This window comes from Brachionichthys hirsutus, chromosome 23 (genome assembly GCF_040956055.1).
Source record: "Brachionichthys hirsutus isolate HB-005 chromosome 23, CSIRO-AGI_Bhir_v1, whole genome shotgun sequence".
Lineage (NCBI taxonomy): Eukaryota > Metazoa > Chordata > Actinopteri > Lophiiformes > Brachionichthyidae > Brachionichthys > Brachionichthys hirsutus.
In genome coordinates, this window is record NC_090919.1 from 5,380,819 (window position 1) to 5,399,898 (window position 19,080).

General features: G+C 47.3%; 1 protein-coding gene across 1 annotated transcript; it reads right to left on the reverse strand.

Moving 5' to 3' along the window:
• Window positions 1–6,016: 6,016 nt before the first annotated feature.
• On the reverse strand, window positions 6,017–14,327 carry tmem102 (transmembrane protein 102). Its single transcript, XM_068755912.1, has 5 exons — window positions 14,058–14,327; window positions 8,303–8,653; window positions 7,241–7,434; window positions 6,715–6,927; window positions 6,017–6,616 (listed from the first exon to the last, which is right to left on the reverse strand). Exons 1-5 carry the CDS (start codon window positions 14,299–14,301, stop codon window positions 6,017–6,019), a joined length of 1,602 nt encoding a protein of 533 aa, XP_068612013.1. The 5' UTR covers window positions 14,302–14,327.
• Between the last annotated feature and the right edge of the window lie 4,753 nt (window positions 14,328–19,080).

Genomic DNA, 19,080 nt, shown 5'->3' on the forward strand with positions numbered 1-19,080 from the left:
GTGGTCGTCACCTAGAAATATCCCATGATGCTTAGAGAATTATAGGCTGTATTTAAGAAAAAAAGACATCCATCAGATGTTTGACTGCACGCAGGCCTTGAACTTCTGCGTGACTCTAAGTTCATAACGAGCAGTTTATGAAACCCTGAAGATGGAAAGGTCGTGAACCGTGAGCAAAGATGGACGACCTTAATATCCTGCAGCTCCAGAAAGATTTATTGCCACAAAGCAAAAAAACAACCAACGACATCATTGGCCTTCTTTCTTCCTCCTTCCATTTCTTCTTCTTCACTGGCGAACGGCAAGCCACTGTCAAAGGTAGCCACGAGAACAACGCACTGTTCTTGTATGACGTGTCAGAGCAGGTTGGCTTTGCATTATGGGATGCATTCTTCCAGAATCATTTGGATCTAGAAGACAATCCGACGGTCTGCTGTATATCTTCTTGCATTCCTCGAACAGAGTCAAGGTTGCACATGGATGCCTCCCGGACTCCGGAGCAGCCGATGAATAATTACAAGCTGTTTTCCCTATGCCGGGGGGGGGGCATTTGCTATCGGGTCATGGAATGAGGACAGGCGAGCCTTGATAGTCAGCCACCGAAACCCATCATCGCAGTCTCTATTGATTTCTCTGGGTTAGACGTCCTCCTCTCTCAGACCTCCCATGTCCTCACGCTGGGTTCGGATCTCAGGCGCCGCGTCGCTCAGTTCAGATCTCGCAGCTTTTGACTTTCAGAGCCCAACTTTCCCTCCGTTTCAGCTTCATGCTGCCCGAGTCATTTCACTTCAAAGATTCGAGGCTGTGACCAATTTTTCTTACTCGCCTGAGATTCCTTTCTTGATGATCGTAATTACACACGGATTTAATTAATGTGGGAATGGGAAGAGGGGAGCAGGGGGGGCTTTGAACTGTGTGTTACGGAGAAAGAGATAATAAAGAGAGAGAGTGAAGCAAGTAATTTGAGATTGTTGATGTGCGCCAGAGCCCAGGCCAAACATCTGTGGCGACCTCGAGCCATTTCACCCCCTCTTCTCTCTCTCTCTCCGCCCCCGCTGTGCTATCGTTTCCTCGCTGGAAGTTTAATGCGGGACCCCTGTGGGATGGCAGCTTCCCTCCCTCGTGCGGATGGGAGAGGAGGGAGGGAAAAACAGCTCAAAAAAAGTCTCTGCGCTGCGTCAGCACCAGCCGCCTCTGGAGAATAACAGAACAGCAGGATAGTTCAGCAGTGATGAAGAGCTAATGAGCGATGGAGGAGGGTGAGGAGAAAGAGAGGACTGGTGAGGAGGGGGAGGCGGTCTGTCATTCAGGACAGACATGAGAAAGAGTCTGCATAATCTTGTCAAGGTCTTCATGTCAACGCGGCCGGGGCTGCAGTTTTTGTTGTTTTCTGGACCAATCACAAACAGGATGTGACATTTCAGCAAACATCCGACGACGGACTCGGATGCAGTTCAAAGAGTCGTGAAAGACGAACGTCCTGAAGGACAGCAGGGAGACTGTCCATGAACGATTCCAACAAAGAGCAAAACAATGAAAACACAGGTAAGACGAGGGAATGTGGCGTCTCCACGGCAACGTGATGCAATGAACACCAACTTAAATACAACGCACACACACACACACACACATAAAAAGTGCTGATGTATAGAAATAAATCCAGGATATTCGGATCTGGTAGTTTGTTTCATGGGGAGTTGATGATTGGAGAGAAAAATAAAAGTCCAAACACAAGTCCAGTCTGCATTTAGAGAAGGCATTTATGCAAATTCTTAAAGTCAATTTAAGTGTTTGAAAATTGATTATGCGACTTTTTAATTTGTTCCTGCAAATAAAGCTTTGTGCTCAGCTTCAAACGGGAAGTTAGCAGTAACCCCGATTCGACCCGTCTTATTCTTTCGTCACCAACTCAAACACGTGAAAATCACCTTCAAAAAGATCAATGGCTACCATTCAAATATATCCGTCGCAGTTTGAGCTGATGAAACCTAAGTCTCTGCATTTTTGTACACTTGTGGTAACTTTTATTACAAAAACTGCAAGAACTAAGAAGAGAAAACCGTTCGATAGTGTTTTTAGAACAGCTACACCTTTAGAAACCCAAAACCATGCTGGAGAAGAAAAGGTGGCCATAAAACAGTCAAGAGTGAGTTAGCCAGGAACTTTATACGGGCTTTAATGTGCGTCCGCCAAAGAGATCCAAGAAATATCAGCGAGGATTTACTGTCGACTACAACATGGGTCATTATGAGGATTTGTGGGTTTTGCTGGCCGGCCAGAAAGAACAAGCTGAAGTTGAATGAGGGTAAAAGGTGGAGAGACACCCACAACCTGTCATCTGCCTGAATAGAAGAGCCCCCCCCCCAGTGAAACACGATTCAGTAGAGATTGTCGGACGCTGGCATAGAATAGAGTTTAACACTCATGCACAGGAAGAAACAAGGACAGCCATGATGAAAGACGGATGCTGCACTGAGCCGACATCACAGCAGGGATCAAGTCACTGTGCTGCAGGGCGTGTGTGATCTTCAGGTCAGCAAGGTGCTGAGGAGGTCAACGTGCAGCCGGCCTTAAGGCCTTCAGATGTTAGGTTCTGAGATTGTACGGGCTTGCCGGTCGGCTGAGGTCACACCGGCCTATTTAAGAGGAAGATCGAGTTTCGGTCACTGGACACGCTGGTGAGGAGCAGGCAGGTAGAACGAGGACACGGGTGGGACGGACAAAGCTGTAAAAAAAACTTTATGGGCATCAATTTGATGCGTAAAATGGTTTTATTTGGTAACGCTTGAAATTATGGAGCACATTAAGCTTCAACTAGCAGCAGTCCTTATAAAGCACTTATTAAATCACCCAAAAATAAAGAAGTCTTTGACGGACTCACCTCAGGCCGTGAAACGACTCCGCACAGCTCGTATGTCACAGCCCAAGTCTACGGAAGCCCCGAGAACCCAAATCCAGTGCCAGAGTTTGCCAAGCCCCACAGAATATTCTTTACTGTGACTACACACACACCAAACCAACCAAATGAAGGATCCATGTCTCGTCTTTCATCATGAAAATAAAGTTTTCCCGTCATTTTCCGTTCTGGAGTTATTGGCCCTTTGAAGAGAGGCAGATTTCATTGTTTGGGTCTCCAGACGTTAACGGCACTCAAAGAGTTAAAAAAGATGACGTGGTTAATTAAAACCTTTGGTCTGTGCTTGAAAGAGGAAAAATAACCCATCCACAATGACAGCATGATTATTCCTTTATCCCCCCCCCCGGAGCTGGATCAGAGCAGACAGATGTTTACAACATTCAATATTCATGTCCCGTAGTTTAGTCAGTCTGGATGTAAAACATTCTCAGTTTCGAGTTTGAACATGATAGCATGAGAATCTGAGAACCCTCGTCGGTGCACTATCTTAGAGCGCCCTCTGTCGCACCGGTTGAGGCGTTGCAGCTCAAATTATATCCTGCCAGTGGATCTGAGGAGACACAAGCAGGATATTTGAAATGCACCGATTGTCCTTGTAACTATTGACAGAGGGGGGGTGGGGGGGGGGAGGGGGAATGATTTCCACACAATGTGACTTGAAATGTAGTGATTTATTTCATGCGAGAGATTGAAGACCGATCAATATAAACCCCGAGGAAACAGTAATAAATACGGCAAATCAGCGATGACATCATACAGAGAAAATCATTTGCACTTATTAAAAAAAAAAATCAATCAAAGAGATATGGAACTTAGTTTCTCCTGCTGTGGAATGATTCACCGCAGGTCGCTATCTCAGCACATCTGTGGAGATAACAGGGAGAAATTAGCTTGGAGCCGATCGGAGCGCTGCGGTGGATACATTCATTGTTTTCGGTTGATTTATCCACGCAGGTGGAACGAGTCGTCACTCGCTTAGTCATAGAACAAACGGCGAGGTTTTCTCTGTGGGGGGGGGGGGGGGAGCCCTGTACGGAGGGTGACCGAGTCCCACTTCAAGTCAACGCTGAAGTAAACCCTTCCATAGGAGGCTTGATTTGCATATCGGGAAACTTCCACCGCTAGATTCTCTCCACGTGTACAATTCAGAAAAACGGGATCAGTCCGGAGTCCGGAGTCCGGAATCCGTCTCCGAGAGACACGGAGCAGAACTCAAAGGAGAAAGTACCTTTACATCAGCTATACTGTAATAAATAAAAGATCTTTGTGACTCATTCATAATTAACAACGCCAAAGCCTGACTTGAGAAAGTGCTGACAACGCTCGCCAACACGCCGCCGCCGGACAAACGACTGCTGGGACATTCTGCGCCTCCTTTGGTTTCTCATTTGTTCCGATTCCAACGCGCCGCCAGACAAGAGGTCGAAAAAACATTCAGTCAGTAGCAAGACGTGAAATTTGCACAGCAGCGCTTTCAGTGCAGATAACGTAACAGGAGTCATAGAAATGTCTTAAACACACACACGCGCACGCACGCACACACACACGCGCACACACACACACACACATGGGGCCCGATTTGATATTTACAGAAATGTCACTGGAACCGGGAGCTCCTCGTACCCTGCCTGTCCCGCTAGCGCTGGAAGCAGCATTTTAGAACATGGCGACTCACTTCACTCCATTTGTAGATAGAGTCTAGATGTTCATTAAGATACAGGGGGGGGGGGGGCGGCATTAAAGCTCGCCTGTTTCCGATTTCCACTGAGCATATCCTAATGAAATCAGTGAAAATGGAGCAAACATAAGGATCGACCAGCCCCTTGCTGGATTAGCATTTTATTTCTTTCTGCAAGAAAACCTGTGAAAATAAAGCGATAGAGTCCTTCCTACACCCCCCCCCCCTCCCAAGATGGCTGACAGACCCCCCCCCCCCACACACACACACACACACACGGGTATAACGTGGTTCTGCTCTCGATGAGCACTGCCATGCGCGCACACAAAGCTCATTAAAAACGTCCAACCAAGCAGAGGAGACGAGGGACAGTCACCAGAGGCCGTCTCCAAATCGTTAAAAAAAAAAAAAGAGCGCGTGACACAAACAACCGTCGGCTGCTTCTCGACACGCTTCCAGGATGAGCTGCACGCCAGCCGCCTGATCTAATCCACGCCTCTTCCGTCCGATCAATACGCCACTGCAGATCTGAATCCTCATTTAGATTCTCTAAACCACTCCAAACACCAAAGAGCAAAATTAAACGCAAGCGCTTTCCAGGATTTCTTTAGTGTTGATATTTGGCGGCTGTGGAAGTGATGACTTGCTAATTCTAGTTAGCTACAACGGCTAAGCTAATTGCCTTGCTTCTTTTTTTTTAATCACTTCCCTGGAAAGTTAACATTTATTTCACAAACAAATTTGACAACAATTGAATAGAATGACTCATTTTGCAGCTAATTTTGAATTTCTGATTTCTAAAGAACGAGCAACGATAACGGAACATTGTTCTCAGATGTTTCGGGATATGGAAAAACTATGCTAATCAGAAACATAGATCTTTGGTACATTTCATTTTCACAATCATGAAATGTAAGCATCATTCAGAGATATTTAAAACCTCTTGAAAGGGAATAATCTACATTAAAAAAGATAATTACCTGAGAAAGATTATTTAACGGAGGACATGCCATTGATGAAGGCGCGGGGCTAAAGGGGCTAAAGGGGCTAAAACATAAGCTAACAGAGGAAGGAGATGTTCCCTTCACTTACATCAGTCCCACCTCACCAGCCAGCAGCCGCTCTGCAGGTAAATGAGGGTCCCCCCCTCCCTCCCTTTAGGCGTACACACACACACACACACACACACACACACACTTGTGCGTCTCGTCTTGTTTAAGGCCAGCCCGTTAGGAAAGGGCTCTCCGTGGCGACAGCTGGGGGACGTCAGGGCTGTTGTGCGCCGTCGTCGTCACCCGGAGGACGTCGTGTGTTTTTGGTTTAAAGAGTCTGACGAGCAGCAAGGCATTGGCCAACCTTCATTTAGACGATGAAGAGGAGTGCGTTCGGGAGCCGACGGACACTTTGACGCTTCGCCCGCTTCAGTAGAACTTGTCATCGATGCGGAAGTGTGGCCTGGCGACGTCGTCCGGGTTGAGGAAGACGGATATGGACTTCCCGGGGTTCTCCGTCACCAGCTGCTGCAGTCGCTGCGCCAGCCTGTCCTCTGAAGGCGAGAGCACGCCGTTGGCCGGTTGGTGCCCGGGCGAGCCGTGGCCATTGGTGCTCGCCGATAGCTCCTTCTTCAGCTGGCCCGCCTGCTGGGATTGGTCCAGAGCCGCTCGGAGGTGCTCGCTGGGGTCGGAGCGCACATGAGCGAGTTTCCGAGCGACCAGCAGCGTCTGGCTGTCTGTCAGGTGCTCCAGCATGTTGCACTGGGGCAGGAAGTAGTTGGGGCAGTTTTTACCCAGGATGCAATGAGCCAGGTCATCCAGAATACCCAGGAGGAGGCGGCCGAGGGTGTCCCCGTCAGCGCAGGACAGGTAGGCGGCAGGAAGTCGATCACAAGCCCAGAAGAGGAGAGTACGCAGGTGATAGAGGCTGATGCCCGCTCGGGGACGGGCGAGGATGCGAGACAGCACGGCTTTGGCCGCTTGGAACGCCTGGGCCATCGGGTAGGGGATGCACTTCTTCAACTGGACCTAAGTTAGCAGAGACACACGAGGACGAAGGCGCTCAGGCTGGGCGGGGCGCTCAAAACGCATTGCTCTAAATTCAACGCGAGGACGCGGCACTTCACCTCGCTGCGGGAGAACGCCAGCCTCCACTCCCTGTCGGGCCGCCCCCCCAGGGGAGAGCAGCAGGGCAGCAGGTAGAAGCCCGATATGGCCTCCTCCTCGGTGATTTTGCCGTCCCAGAAGTGGTTTGCCGTCAGCCAGCCTTGGGCCACAGCAGGCCAGCCTCGAAACGACACCACGGGCAGCAGGTCGTACAGAACCCGGCTGGAGCCGGCCTGGGGACAGGAAGGGGGCGCGTTAGAGGCGCACCCGCCCACACCTCGCTTAGAGACGCGTTAATGCCTCAGAGCTTTACTTCAACGTTTAACTTTAGATGCTTTCTGTGCAGGGTTAAAAAAATAAATCAGATTATATTATATATTTGTTTTTCCACAAGATATCTGAAAAGGCTGATAAAAATTTTAAGTCACGCTAAATCTCGAGTTTAGAGTCTGAATCTTATCCAGATCTGGAAAGATCTAGCGCCCCCCCCCCAAAAAAAAATCACCCGTCATCGCGTCTGAATGAGGAACCGTTTCCAAGCGCTACCTGGAGGATGATGGTGGTGAGGGCTCCATTCCTCTCCAGGCGCTCCGGGGTGGGAATGCCTCTCCGGGGGCTTCGCCTCAGCTCCTCCACAGCCTCGCTCACCACAGCCCAGAACCAGTCGGTCACCAGGGTGGGAGAAAAGTAGCATCCGTCCAAAGACTGAGGAGGGCCCAGGGAGGGGATGGAAGCTTTCCCTGAAGCAAAGGGAAGCGGGTGAATGCTGGGTCTCCATTCAACGCACAAAGACAATGAAAACAGCAGCGCTTCCATATTTGGTGAACGAGAGATTCATAGCAGAACGCCGTTTCACTCTCTCTCTCTGTACATCGGGACGTTGCTGCAGCTGGTCGATTCTCCAAGCTGGTATAACAAGATTAAAAGTTTACCTTAGAAAACGCTATTGGAAATGTTTTTATTACAAATGTCAAACTTTTAAAATGAATTGACTTTTTAGGCTGAATTTGTGCACATTGAAGTCTGAACAAATCAGTAATCCATTACTGTACTGTATAAATACATTACAGTAATGGCTTACAGCCCGAAAGAGAAATCCTGGACACCTTTAAGAAGTTTTTCATTAAATAAACATAAAAAAAACTCAAGTCATGTGGTTCAATATTCCCTCATCAAGTGCAGCAACAGAAGATTAACAGAGATTAATAATGCTCTAAATGTTTTTAATCTTTGGAGTTTCCCCCTTTTTAAGCCCGCTCAGAAGGATCTCGCCGTTCTATCCGGAAGCCTCGCTGTAGTCGTGAAGTTAGTCGTGAATGTTTTTGTGTTGAGACGTTTCTCATTTCACCGATCGGACCTCCGCTGCACGGAGACGAGATTTATCAAATAATCTGGGTGAAACAAACTAAATCCAATCATCTCCCTTCCCTTCGTCTTTGCACCGCGACAGTAACTTCCTCTTTGTTTGCTCCACTCCTCTCTCTTATCAGTTCATCTTTACTTTCCGACCAACCTCCTTCCTGTATTTTGCATGCCATTCCCTCCTTCCGTTTTCTTTTCCACATCGGCAGTTTCTCCTGCAATAATTAGCCTAGCTTTTCCACTTACCCATCTCTCCTTCTTCCTCCTCCTCCTCCCCGTCGTCTTCCTCGGGGTCAAGTCCATTCTCTTCTTGACAACAGACGCTCCAGCGAGACAGGACGTTGGAATCACAAAGGCGGAGACTGAGCCACGAGTGGCAGGGCGGGGAGTGCCTCATGTCCAGGGTGACGGGCTGGTTTCGGTCGTGGAGCTTGAGGGCAGGCACCAGCAGGGTGAAGTCCAAATCAAAGTCTGCCCCCTTGGCGTAGCCCCCCAGGTCTTCGGGGTTGAGGTCCAGCACTCCTTCCCGTGCACCACCTGACAGCAGCAAGTACTCATTGGCAACTGGGAGGCGCTGGTCTATCTTTTGGACTAAGCCTGGCAGGGGATGAGGAAATAAATAAGAGAAAAGTTCCAAGTCAGCGCCTTTGGTTCACGTGAAAACACACTGAACAAGAAGGACACGTGAAAATGTTCCTATTAAACAAGCTCAGAGCATGCGCTGCGATAAACCGGGTCAGAAAGCAGCAGGTCCACCAGGTTCTGCCTCGCGTGCCTCGTTTATGCAGCGGTCTGAGCAGCAACGGCACGAAGACGAGCTGAAGTGAAGAGTCTCAGTTGAGACACTAACGCTTGCCCGCGTGTTCGAGCGGCTAAAGCTAATTTCAGCTCCCGTTCATTGTGCACATTTTACAATCATGACCGGACGGGATTGCTGAGGATCAAACGGAAACAGACTAAAGGAAATGAACGAGGTAACGCCTCATTTATTGCGGCTTGATCCACGTCTCTGATTCCAGAGTTCTGTAAATGTGGCAGAAGCTGCAAGAGGAAGTCTTGTGGAGCAAAAGTCAAGCAAACGAAGGTTCGGCTTATTATATTCTGATTATTTTCAGCTTGGCTGCATCAACATTTTGCAGAGTGCTAAAAAAAAAAAACACTCTTCTCATCTCTGGCCAGTTTAAAACAATCTAAATCCCTTTACGGCTCCTTAACTATGTGGTAAATTCCCAGGCCCACGGGAGTCACAGTTCTGGAGTCGACGGTTGAGCCTCCGGCCCAAACTGAGCCGGATCCGGCGCTAACTGTCCATTCACCGTGGGTCAAAGGTGAAGCACGGACACCAGCGCTGTAATCACCTGGATAGGTGCGGGGGAATTAGACTAGGCTAGCAGGCCTATGGCTACGCGGCACAAAGCTAACAGGATTCTGACCCAATCACATGGGCACACGCAGTATGTTGCATCAGTTGGGGGTTAGGGTTTAAAGAAATCCCACCAATGCAATTCTGCACCCTTTTGCGTCTTCGCGTTAAAACGGTGGAGCGTTTGATGGACTATAAAAACAGACGGGGGAGAAACCGAAGCAAAGAGTGACATTTAATGAGCAGCTAAATGTGCTACTCAGAGGAAAATGTGCTGACGCTGCTCTCTCCGGTGAATTACTTTGTAATGTACACAAATAAAAGCATTTGTTTGACACGGCCACTGGGGGCGCCACTCATCTTCCGACGAGACGTTCCTCAGGTTCCCCTACGACACCAGCGGGACAAGATCCGACTTCAAATAAAGAGCAAACGTTTCACTTCCTGAACTTCCTGCTAATTTTTAGCATCCACCTCCGTGACGATGGAATGGAGTATTTAGGAAATCATGTTCTGCTCCACACGGCTTACCAGAAACATAACTGAATGCAAAAGGTCAAAGGTCATTTGATTATTCGTCCTAAAGGTATCCTTCAGATCTATTTTTTGGGATTGCTATGCAGTTTTATAACAATTACATCTCGACTAAAACAAATAGGGACCCACCGTCATTGAAAACCATATTTTAGTAGATTACTCAAACTATGGATGATAAAGTTAAAGCATGTATAATCGTGCAAACTGAAATGAGGAAGAAATAGAGGAGAAAGAGAGGAGAACGCTTGGACAGGAAGATGAAAGGGAAAACAGAGAATCCAAACCGACCAAAGAAAAACTCCTCTGATTTGCTGCCTTTTCATCCGACACTGATAAATCAGGTCAAATTTAGAAGCAGAAGAAAAGCGCTTCCGCATCAGCTAACAAGGCGTCTCCGACCACGAGGCTGGCGGTGGGAACTTTGAGGTTGTTCCAAGGAACACATTCTACTTTCTAATCCAAACCCTCAGATCCACAGTCGCAGCGGCCAGCAAGCGTGCACGCTTGCACGTACGCACGCATGGACACTCTTCTGCGAGCCTGAGACCGGAGCTGGAACGGCGACAGTCCGGGCTGGTTTCACAGCCATGGATTAAAAGTAATCCTGTAAGAAATGTCTTTGAATGTAGGTTTCCATTAGAGGGGAGATTAGAGCTACTTCCAGACTAGACCCAGTTCTGTGTCTGTCGATCGACTTTCTGACGGCTATTGGCTAGTCTGTAATTCACAGTATGGCGTTACGGCAAAGCGCCGACCCGCATCACAACCTTGTGTCTTTAAATAAACACATTTCCTACCAGAAAGCATAAACCGGCCGTTTATGGTTCACAATCGTGTCTGTGTTGAAATAACGGAGGCCTTGATTCCAGGGATCAATGAGTGCTTTGACAAAAAGGGAAAATCTTAAACAGAGACATTGTTCAGACACGCCTACACGAAGCACAGACGACGGGAGCGTTCGGACACGCCCGCTCCAAAATGAAGCGACAACGTGACATCGCAGAGAAAACCCCCCGAAGCTGAAACAGAGAAATCACGGAGAAAGGCCTTTCTGTCCCATCGCAGCCAGAGAGGAGTGACAATATTCTGTCACACACCTGCAGTTTGATGGACTCCAGAAATAGCTCTGCAGCAAAATAGGATTCCTCTAAATAAGCTGATGACTTCCATGCTGCTGCTGGGGAGGACGGCTGAGACAGAGATATCAGAAAGCAGGACCGCAGGCGGAGGAAAAGCTGCCAATCATGTGCTTTTGGATTCATTTCTTCAACTCGTTTGTCTGAGCCAGCCGACCATATAACATTACAGCTCACTGAACGCATGCACTGTATGAATCCAGATGAGCTGAGCACACCCCCCCCCCCCCCCCCACCTCTGTATTTATACCAGGCAGCAAAAGACGGAATCGTCTACAGCAGAGGGACGACGTCTTACGATTGTTGTTCAGGACATCAATAATGTATACAGTCAAAGGATTGGGAAATACACTTATCCCATTAAATGAGATCAAATAAAATAATAAAAAATTATTTCAATCTGTAATTTGATGGTTTTAACAACAAGAAAATAAGAATAAACGGTATAAACACAAATAATTATCTTATAATAAAGAGACAGATGGCTGGAGGCATGAAGCTACCTACTGGTCAGAGGTTAAGGTGCTTCTCCGAGTCGAGTCTACGGGGGGGGGGGGGGGGGGGGTGCACTGCAACCGCCAGCATGGGCTACACGCAAGAGAAGGCCGGGTCGGTGCTTGAGCTAAGAGAGTCCACCGACCAGCTAATCGGGAACGCCAACGTGCTGTTTCTGCAGCAGCATCGCTAGCCACAGTCGCACATACGAAGGTTATCAGCTGATAGCATCGAGCCAAATGATCCCTCTCTCTTTGCCTCAGGAATAGTTGAAGTGTGATAAGGAGGGAGCAATAAAAAGATTAAAAAACTCACTATGCCAGCCTTGGGCAGCAGATAATATGTCACGCAATGCCAAAACACTTCTAAATGAATACACCGTATTTTTTAAGTCCTACTTAATTACACACTGGGAAGGAAAGAAAGACCGTATGTCTGTCTGTGGCCTCCATTGTGTTTAAATCACAAACGACTGTTTGCTGATTTCTCATCTTATTTAGACTAATTATCATCGACTGAAGTTTGTATTGCTTTCGTGGTGCGCTAGCTTTTTCCCCAATCAAGCCTCAATGTTTTAGGAGCTAAATCAAAGTGTCACCGAGCTACTAGCGATATCATTTAAGACAGGCGAGACGCTCCTCATCGCTCGGCTCAGTGTTCCGGAACCAGCCACCATCAAAGTCCACATAAAATACGTCAAAGTGGGGGAGTGGACTTCAGTAATGACTCTGAATGGAACTTTTTTTTTTTTTACGTGCCAGTTGCTGATAGATGAAGTTGATTTCTTCAACCAAGTCTGCTCTTAAAACTTAAGAAAGCCTAATTAGAACAAATCCCAAACCGTCAGGGACGGTTAATGTGCTGCGACCGGACGCTGTTTCTATGCGGTCAGGAAACAGTCAGCAGACAGAAAGGAAACCTTTCGTAGGAATTTTGTGAAATACATTAGCATGAACACGATGATAAGACCGTTTAGCGATAGCTTGGTACTGGGTCGGTGCTCAGACTCTGCCGGCTACACCTCACACATATTACCTAATATGCTATCTTGTGACAACTTAAATTGATCTCGAGGTTTAGCCACTGACTTCTAGCTTGAATTATGACAATCGTATATTTAGACTGCAGCTACACGCTTTGGGACAACGGAAAATGATTTATTTTGGGGACACTATTGAGACATATGGAGGTTCTCATGCAACATATTTCTCTCATAGACAGGCTTTGATTTGTCTCCAAACAGAATGTAAGCGCAGGTCACACATGTTTTCATCTCAGGCAGTGACATTTGGAAACTAAAACCCCGGTTATTGATCTCCACACACAGACGCATAAACAGAGTTTTTAGAAACCATCATTTTCAATGACTGGTGTGGATGATAGGCCAAATCTGAGAAAAATATATTCTTCTTTTATTGTTACTCTACCGGAACATTCCTCGTCCCGACGACTTGATTCTTCAACATCTTCTCATTCCACAGACGAAATGAAAACCTGCACAGATGGGCGTTCTGGAACCTTTGAGTTAGATCGATAGATTCTATTCTCACTGATACTGGGGGAGACATGATCTGTGAACTGATCGCCCTCTGAAGATGGCCAACAAACTTTAAGATCTGAACATTTCAGTTTGGGGTTTCATCCTCTGCCTCGCTGCTGGTGGGGATTTATGCCTGCCTTTATCAAATGTTTGGCTTCCAAAACATAGCCCCCCCCGTACCGTAGCCCCCACCATGTATGCCTGAAGGCAAAACAGTGTTTATTCAAATAGAGGGTAAATAAGAGCCTCCTCTTGGATCTGTTAGACTGTGAAGAAACTCACTGGGCGCACATTTTAACCTCTTTTATTGTTCCTTTTCCATAACAATATGAGAGAAAAAAAGTCCTGTGGGGATATCTCTGCAAAACAAACTTGATAAAAACCTGGGGGGGTGGGGGGGGGGGGGACCCCACCCCTGGGGACAGATGCTCAGCAACAATCCAGACACAAACTACGCAGCTTTAACTAGTCTCCTCCCGCATGCTGCAACAAGGCCTTGCCGTCAACAGGATAATATCGCCTCTTCAGCACTTTCTTACAGCTACTACTGCATAATAACACAAATGCGCCTTCTGTCGTTTGAACGTGACGGTCGGAGCTGTCACCGGGCACACACGCCGGGCACACACGCCGTGCACACACGCCGGGCACACACGCACGCACGACATCATCAGTGTATGCAATGTTATATGATCATAACATCTCCCAAGCAAAACGTGTATTAAGAGTTAAATAAGCTCCAGGAAACACATAAAATATGCTCAGGCTGGATTAAGTCATCGTTATGAAATATATCCTATCGTACCATAACACCAAGTTAAAGCCTTCACGGGTGGGAGATCTGTGTAACAGATTCTTCAATATGAATTCTAGGACTATTTGACTGAATAAATGGAGGCAACATATTATGCGTTGGGTTTCGGGACACACCTAGCATATTGAAAATGAAGTCCTTGGCAGTGTGGACCTCTAAGGCGGTCTGGTCTCCAAACTCTCCCTGTTCCAGGAGTACCAGCTCAGACACTTGGGAGGACAATGCATCGAGGGTGGTCCCTGACCGGAAGTCCACCTCCGACGGCTTCTTCCCAGGGGCCGGGGGACGCGGTGCCACCGCACTCATCAGGGACTCCATCGCTACAACCCTGAGGAGCACAGAGAAGAAAAACAAAACCATTCCGAGTCTGGTAGTCTATCTCTCAATTTTCATGGGCGGTTACTAAATAAATAATGCCACTACTCATGCTTTTAGCCCTATATAATGCTTGTTTTGTTATGTTTAAAAAAAAAACATTATGTAAATCAGGAGACCATTCGAGGACAATTCTGAAGAAGCAAAACAAGTTACAATCAACATTACATTTTAAAAGCAGGAAAAGTGAAATGCATTTATGCTACTTTAATATTTTGACTAACCCATCCATTTCTACTTTGCGGGACACGGGAGTTGCCGGAGCCAATCCCCCCAACATTTAGAATTAGCTTGATCAAGAGGCCGAAATCATGCTATTCTCTTTGAGTTTGAACAAATAAATGACTAATTGTAAAATAAAATATCAATTCTTAATAGGATGCTGCCACATGACGTTTAATTCTCATAGAAATATATTTAAAAACAGGCCACAAAAAAGAAAAACAGTCACAAGTCAGCTGCTCAGAGGCGAAGTCCCGTTTTTGGGGCCACATGAGACATGCTGGGGGCTTGTTACTCTCGCGAGATCTGGTAACAGCGTTAGAGACTTCAATAATAACATAAGAATCACAGCAAAACTGCTGCCTTTGTCAAAAATAAACTTAAAACCCGCGTAGGTCATAGTAGGAAAAACAACAACGAATAACTATATTTATTATTTCACCTAAACTCACTAATTCCTGCTTGAGCCGTGCATTAAACAGGCTAAATAATGACTCTGCTCTGGAAACACGGGATATGTTGTAGTTTAAAAACGATTCAGTGACGTAAGCACATTATGGCCTGTGGCAGTATGTAAAAAAATAAATACTATATTTGTTTACGTGGTTCAATAATAACTTGAAATAGCGTGGCCTGGATGTGAGGAGCTAAAAACGTAAACAAAGTTGAGTCGAGTGGAACGACATGGCCTCCCCCCCCCCCCTAACTATCGATTAGCAAGCAGCTCGCGTGTTCCTAGCTGCTAACGTTAAGCTAATAATCGAGCAAATTAGCCAGCTTGCCGCCTGAGAGTTAAAATGAGCTAATTATACCATTCGTAATTAGCACCTTATGCTACATGAGCTAGCCACATGAGCTAGCCACACAAGACCCTCGGAGGGTGATATTAACCGGCTGCCTCGCCACAGTCGGCTAATTTATTTATTAGCCGATATTACCCAACTAGCTTTATCAAATTAGCATGCTAGCTTACGCGCTAGGTGGAGACACAGAGGGCGAACGCGAGTCCCATCCTCGCGCAGGCACGCACTCACACACATAATTACACGCAAGTCTAGCCACGAATATCCACATGCACTTGACAAGTCGTGGGTCGCGGTGGAACGTTTAGCTTCCAGGCTAAAGCCGTCAAATGGCGCAATACGACGCGCACACACCCTCCGCAGAGAGAGTTGCTTCTTCGCTATCTACTGTGTTTATGATCCCCGTGCTTCCATCCGCCTCCTCGAGCCGTCGTCATTTCCAACAACAGGTTCCAAGCGCCCCCCCCACCGGCAACACCGTCCCAGAAATCACGGTCCTCCTGCGGGGGTGCGGGGATTCGTAGTCCGCGCAGCACGCACGACCCACGTCACAAAAAAACTACAAAACGGATTTCTCAGTTACAGGTTTCTGATTAAAATCGCGTCTCGTTTGTTGTTGCATGTCAGACGGGATGTACCGGAGCCTCATCCCAGCGGTCTGCAGGCGAGAGGCGGGTTACACCCTGGACAAGGCACCAGTTCATCGCGGGGCTCCAGGAATCAATTTATACAGTTATTTATTTATTTTTAAACCTAATAGCCATTTTTTTATGTAAGCTGGACATAACTGTGCCTGTCTGAAATGCATCACGTCTACTCAGTTGATTTATGGTTTGTTAGGATACAACGCACCACCAGCTGATTGCATCCAAATTTATGCTGCGGAAAAGAAGAAAACCTGAATAATACAGCAGATGCATAAAGTTTGAGATTTCTCCAGAAATTGCGCGGCTTTGTTTCTCTGACACGATTGATGCACAGCTCAGTAAATGTGCATGCGTATGTTCTTCACCTGAGCGTTCTAAAAATATTCACAGAGAATTTACCAGGAACAGTAACTGATGAAAGGGAAAAGACATTTTAATCCAAAGCTCCAAACAGAGCCTCCTCTCAACCAGGTTACATCTGCCATTCAGCCAGTTTAGCCCTCACAACAGCTGCAACATCAAAACTGTCGCTTTGTGTTTGTTTAAACACACTTTTGTTTGCATTTCTTCAGAAATACTTTCCACATATGTATATATATATTTATATATATTTCCTGTCAGCAGTCATTGCCCACCCAGTGGCAGCACAGGTGATATGTTGTTGTTTAATGGTCCATTCCTGCTGTCAGGGGGTTGGAAGTATCCAAGATCAGTTGGAATAATTAATGGGATATAAATTTGATAGGTCCTCTGGTTGTTCATGTTTGTTTCGGGCCCATAAAAGAATGCAAAATTTTACTTTTGGGGGGGCTTCTAAGAATGAAAATATTTCAAAATAAAACACCTTTTAGATGCTAATAATCAATACAATGGAAATTGTATCAATTAGTTATTCTTTCTGTGCGTCCCGGCAACAAAGCCTCACGGACCGGTACCAGGTCGCGGCCCGGTGGTTGGGGACCACTGATTTAAAAGACATTTCCGTCCCTTGTTCACCTGGGACACCCTGGAATCTACATCAGCTCATCACTGCGTGGGACTCCTTTTACTATTTAAGCTGATTATTCATCTCCTGCGTTGCTGCTGCTGAACTTCATTGGATGAATGTCGTCTGGAATAACCTGTCGAACCTCTCTCTCATTCTTTTGATGGATCATTACAGGCTTGAGTGGCCCCCCCGCCTAAGAGACAGAGAGGAGAGCTGGCCTGTCCGTATGCTGCCACACAGTGTCTGATTAAGTCTGCGGCTTAAGAGGGACGTGCATCACCATAACGCTGTTACCAAACCGGACCGAATGAGTCAGCAAAGCCTGCCAAGCGGCGAGAGGCGACCCTGACTTCAACAGAGGACTACAATGTCCCTCATGCTCACTGCTTTCAAATTGTTCTCCCTCTTTTTGCCCATTAATGATGACGATGATTCAATTTTAGCAAGTGTTAGGAACGTCGAACGGTTTTAGCTTTGAACTTTGTTGTATGATGACAGAAGACAGAAGGCTGCATTTTGGTTTTAACTCTTGTCCTGACGGCTCCATTGGAACATCAGGAAATGTATTTGGGCCCCGAACCACTGAGTAAACGAGATTTTAAAGGCCCCATATTCTGCCCTTTTTGCACAAGTTAATTCAGTTCTCAGGCACTTACATGGAATTACTGTGCCAGTCTTTCGTCAAAACGTCAAACAGATGCTGCAGGACAGCGTCCGTCTTGTGTGTCTGACACAGCTCTGCCAGAAACGCTCCAAACCCGGAAGCAAAAGTACGTTCATAGCGTGCACGCGCGCATGCACGCTACCATGGTAAAGAGACGTGAAGGACGTTTCAGCACACACACATTTTTGCCGGAACATTACCACAAAAAATAAACTTTATCCGCTCTGCTTTTCTTCTTTGGCTCATGCAGGAGACAGGAAAGAGTGTCTCTACACACACACAGCGCGGTGACGCCAATAATCTCAGGATGGAAAACAAAATGCTTTGAATCATCCATCCATCCATCTTCAAACCGCTGATCCAGGGCTGTGTCGTGGGGGACAGCAGCCTAAGCAGGGAAGCCCAGACTTCCCTCTCCCCGGCCGCTTCTTCCAGCTCTTCCGTTTTCCCAGGCCAGCCGAGAGACATCGTCTCTCCAGCGCGTCCTGTGTCTTCCCCGTGGTCTCCTCCCAGTGGGACGTGCCCAGAACACCTCACCAGGGAGGCGCCCCCCCGGGACGCCTAAATAATATGCCCGAGCCACCTCTGCTCGGGCCTTGCGCGGAGAAGGAGCTCGTGACGCAAGTGCACGTTCCCCCGGCTTGACGTCAAGCCGAGAGGAATTTCTTCCAGACGTGTTTCAGGAGGTGATTAAAGACCTACGCAGAATATGAAGGACTGACTGGATGGTTTATTTCTCTGTTTTGGGGTTGATAAGGAGCCAAACTCACCAAAATAGTGTAGAAACATGGGAAAAGTGAGTTTTTCACAATATGGGACCTTTAAAATACTCTGAGGTGGCTGCCGCCGATAGCGGCTGTGGTAATGCGGCAACATTGGCGGCTCCGCTCAGCTCCCTTGATGCACCGCCATCATCACTGGCCTGCAGATTGAAGTGAAATGACTTGGTATCAAGCCATGAAGAGGGGACGCTGGTGACGAGGCCTCGGCGTCCATTGGAGGGGGCGGGTCATCTATCTGGAGGTGTGATGGCGCTTGACCATCCTTTAAGTGGCTCGAAAAGATCAGCCAAAGGACTGAAACGCAGGAATGGGGAAATCGCCGTGCGAGCTGCCGCCGCCTGATTGGTGCCTGAGTGAGGATCTGCCGCTCTTACGGGTGTATACACAATATATATATAGTATGTGTGTACCTGTGGGTAGATTTGTGCTGTGCTCCGTTCCATGTGAGTGAGTGGAATGAGGCTGTGGGTAATCATGTATGGGCCGGCCAGAGAGTTTCATTCCAGGTCCTCAGGAAAAAGGATCTGGCGACGCACATCCCTGCACAGCCAGCCCATCAGCTGTAAGCTCTCGATTACCTCACCCTCTCGTGACTGACGACTCTCCCACAAGCGCTTCTCCCCGTCTTTGACCAAAACAGACTCAGACCCAAGAAATC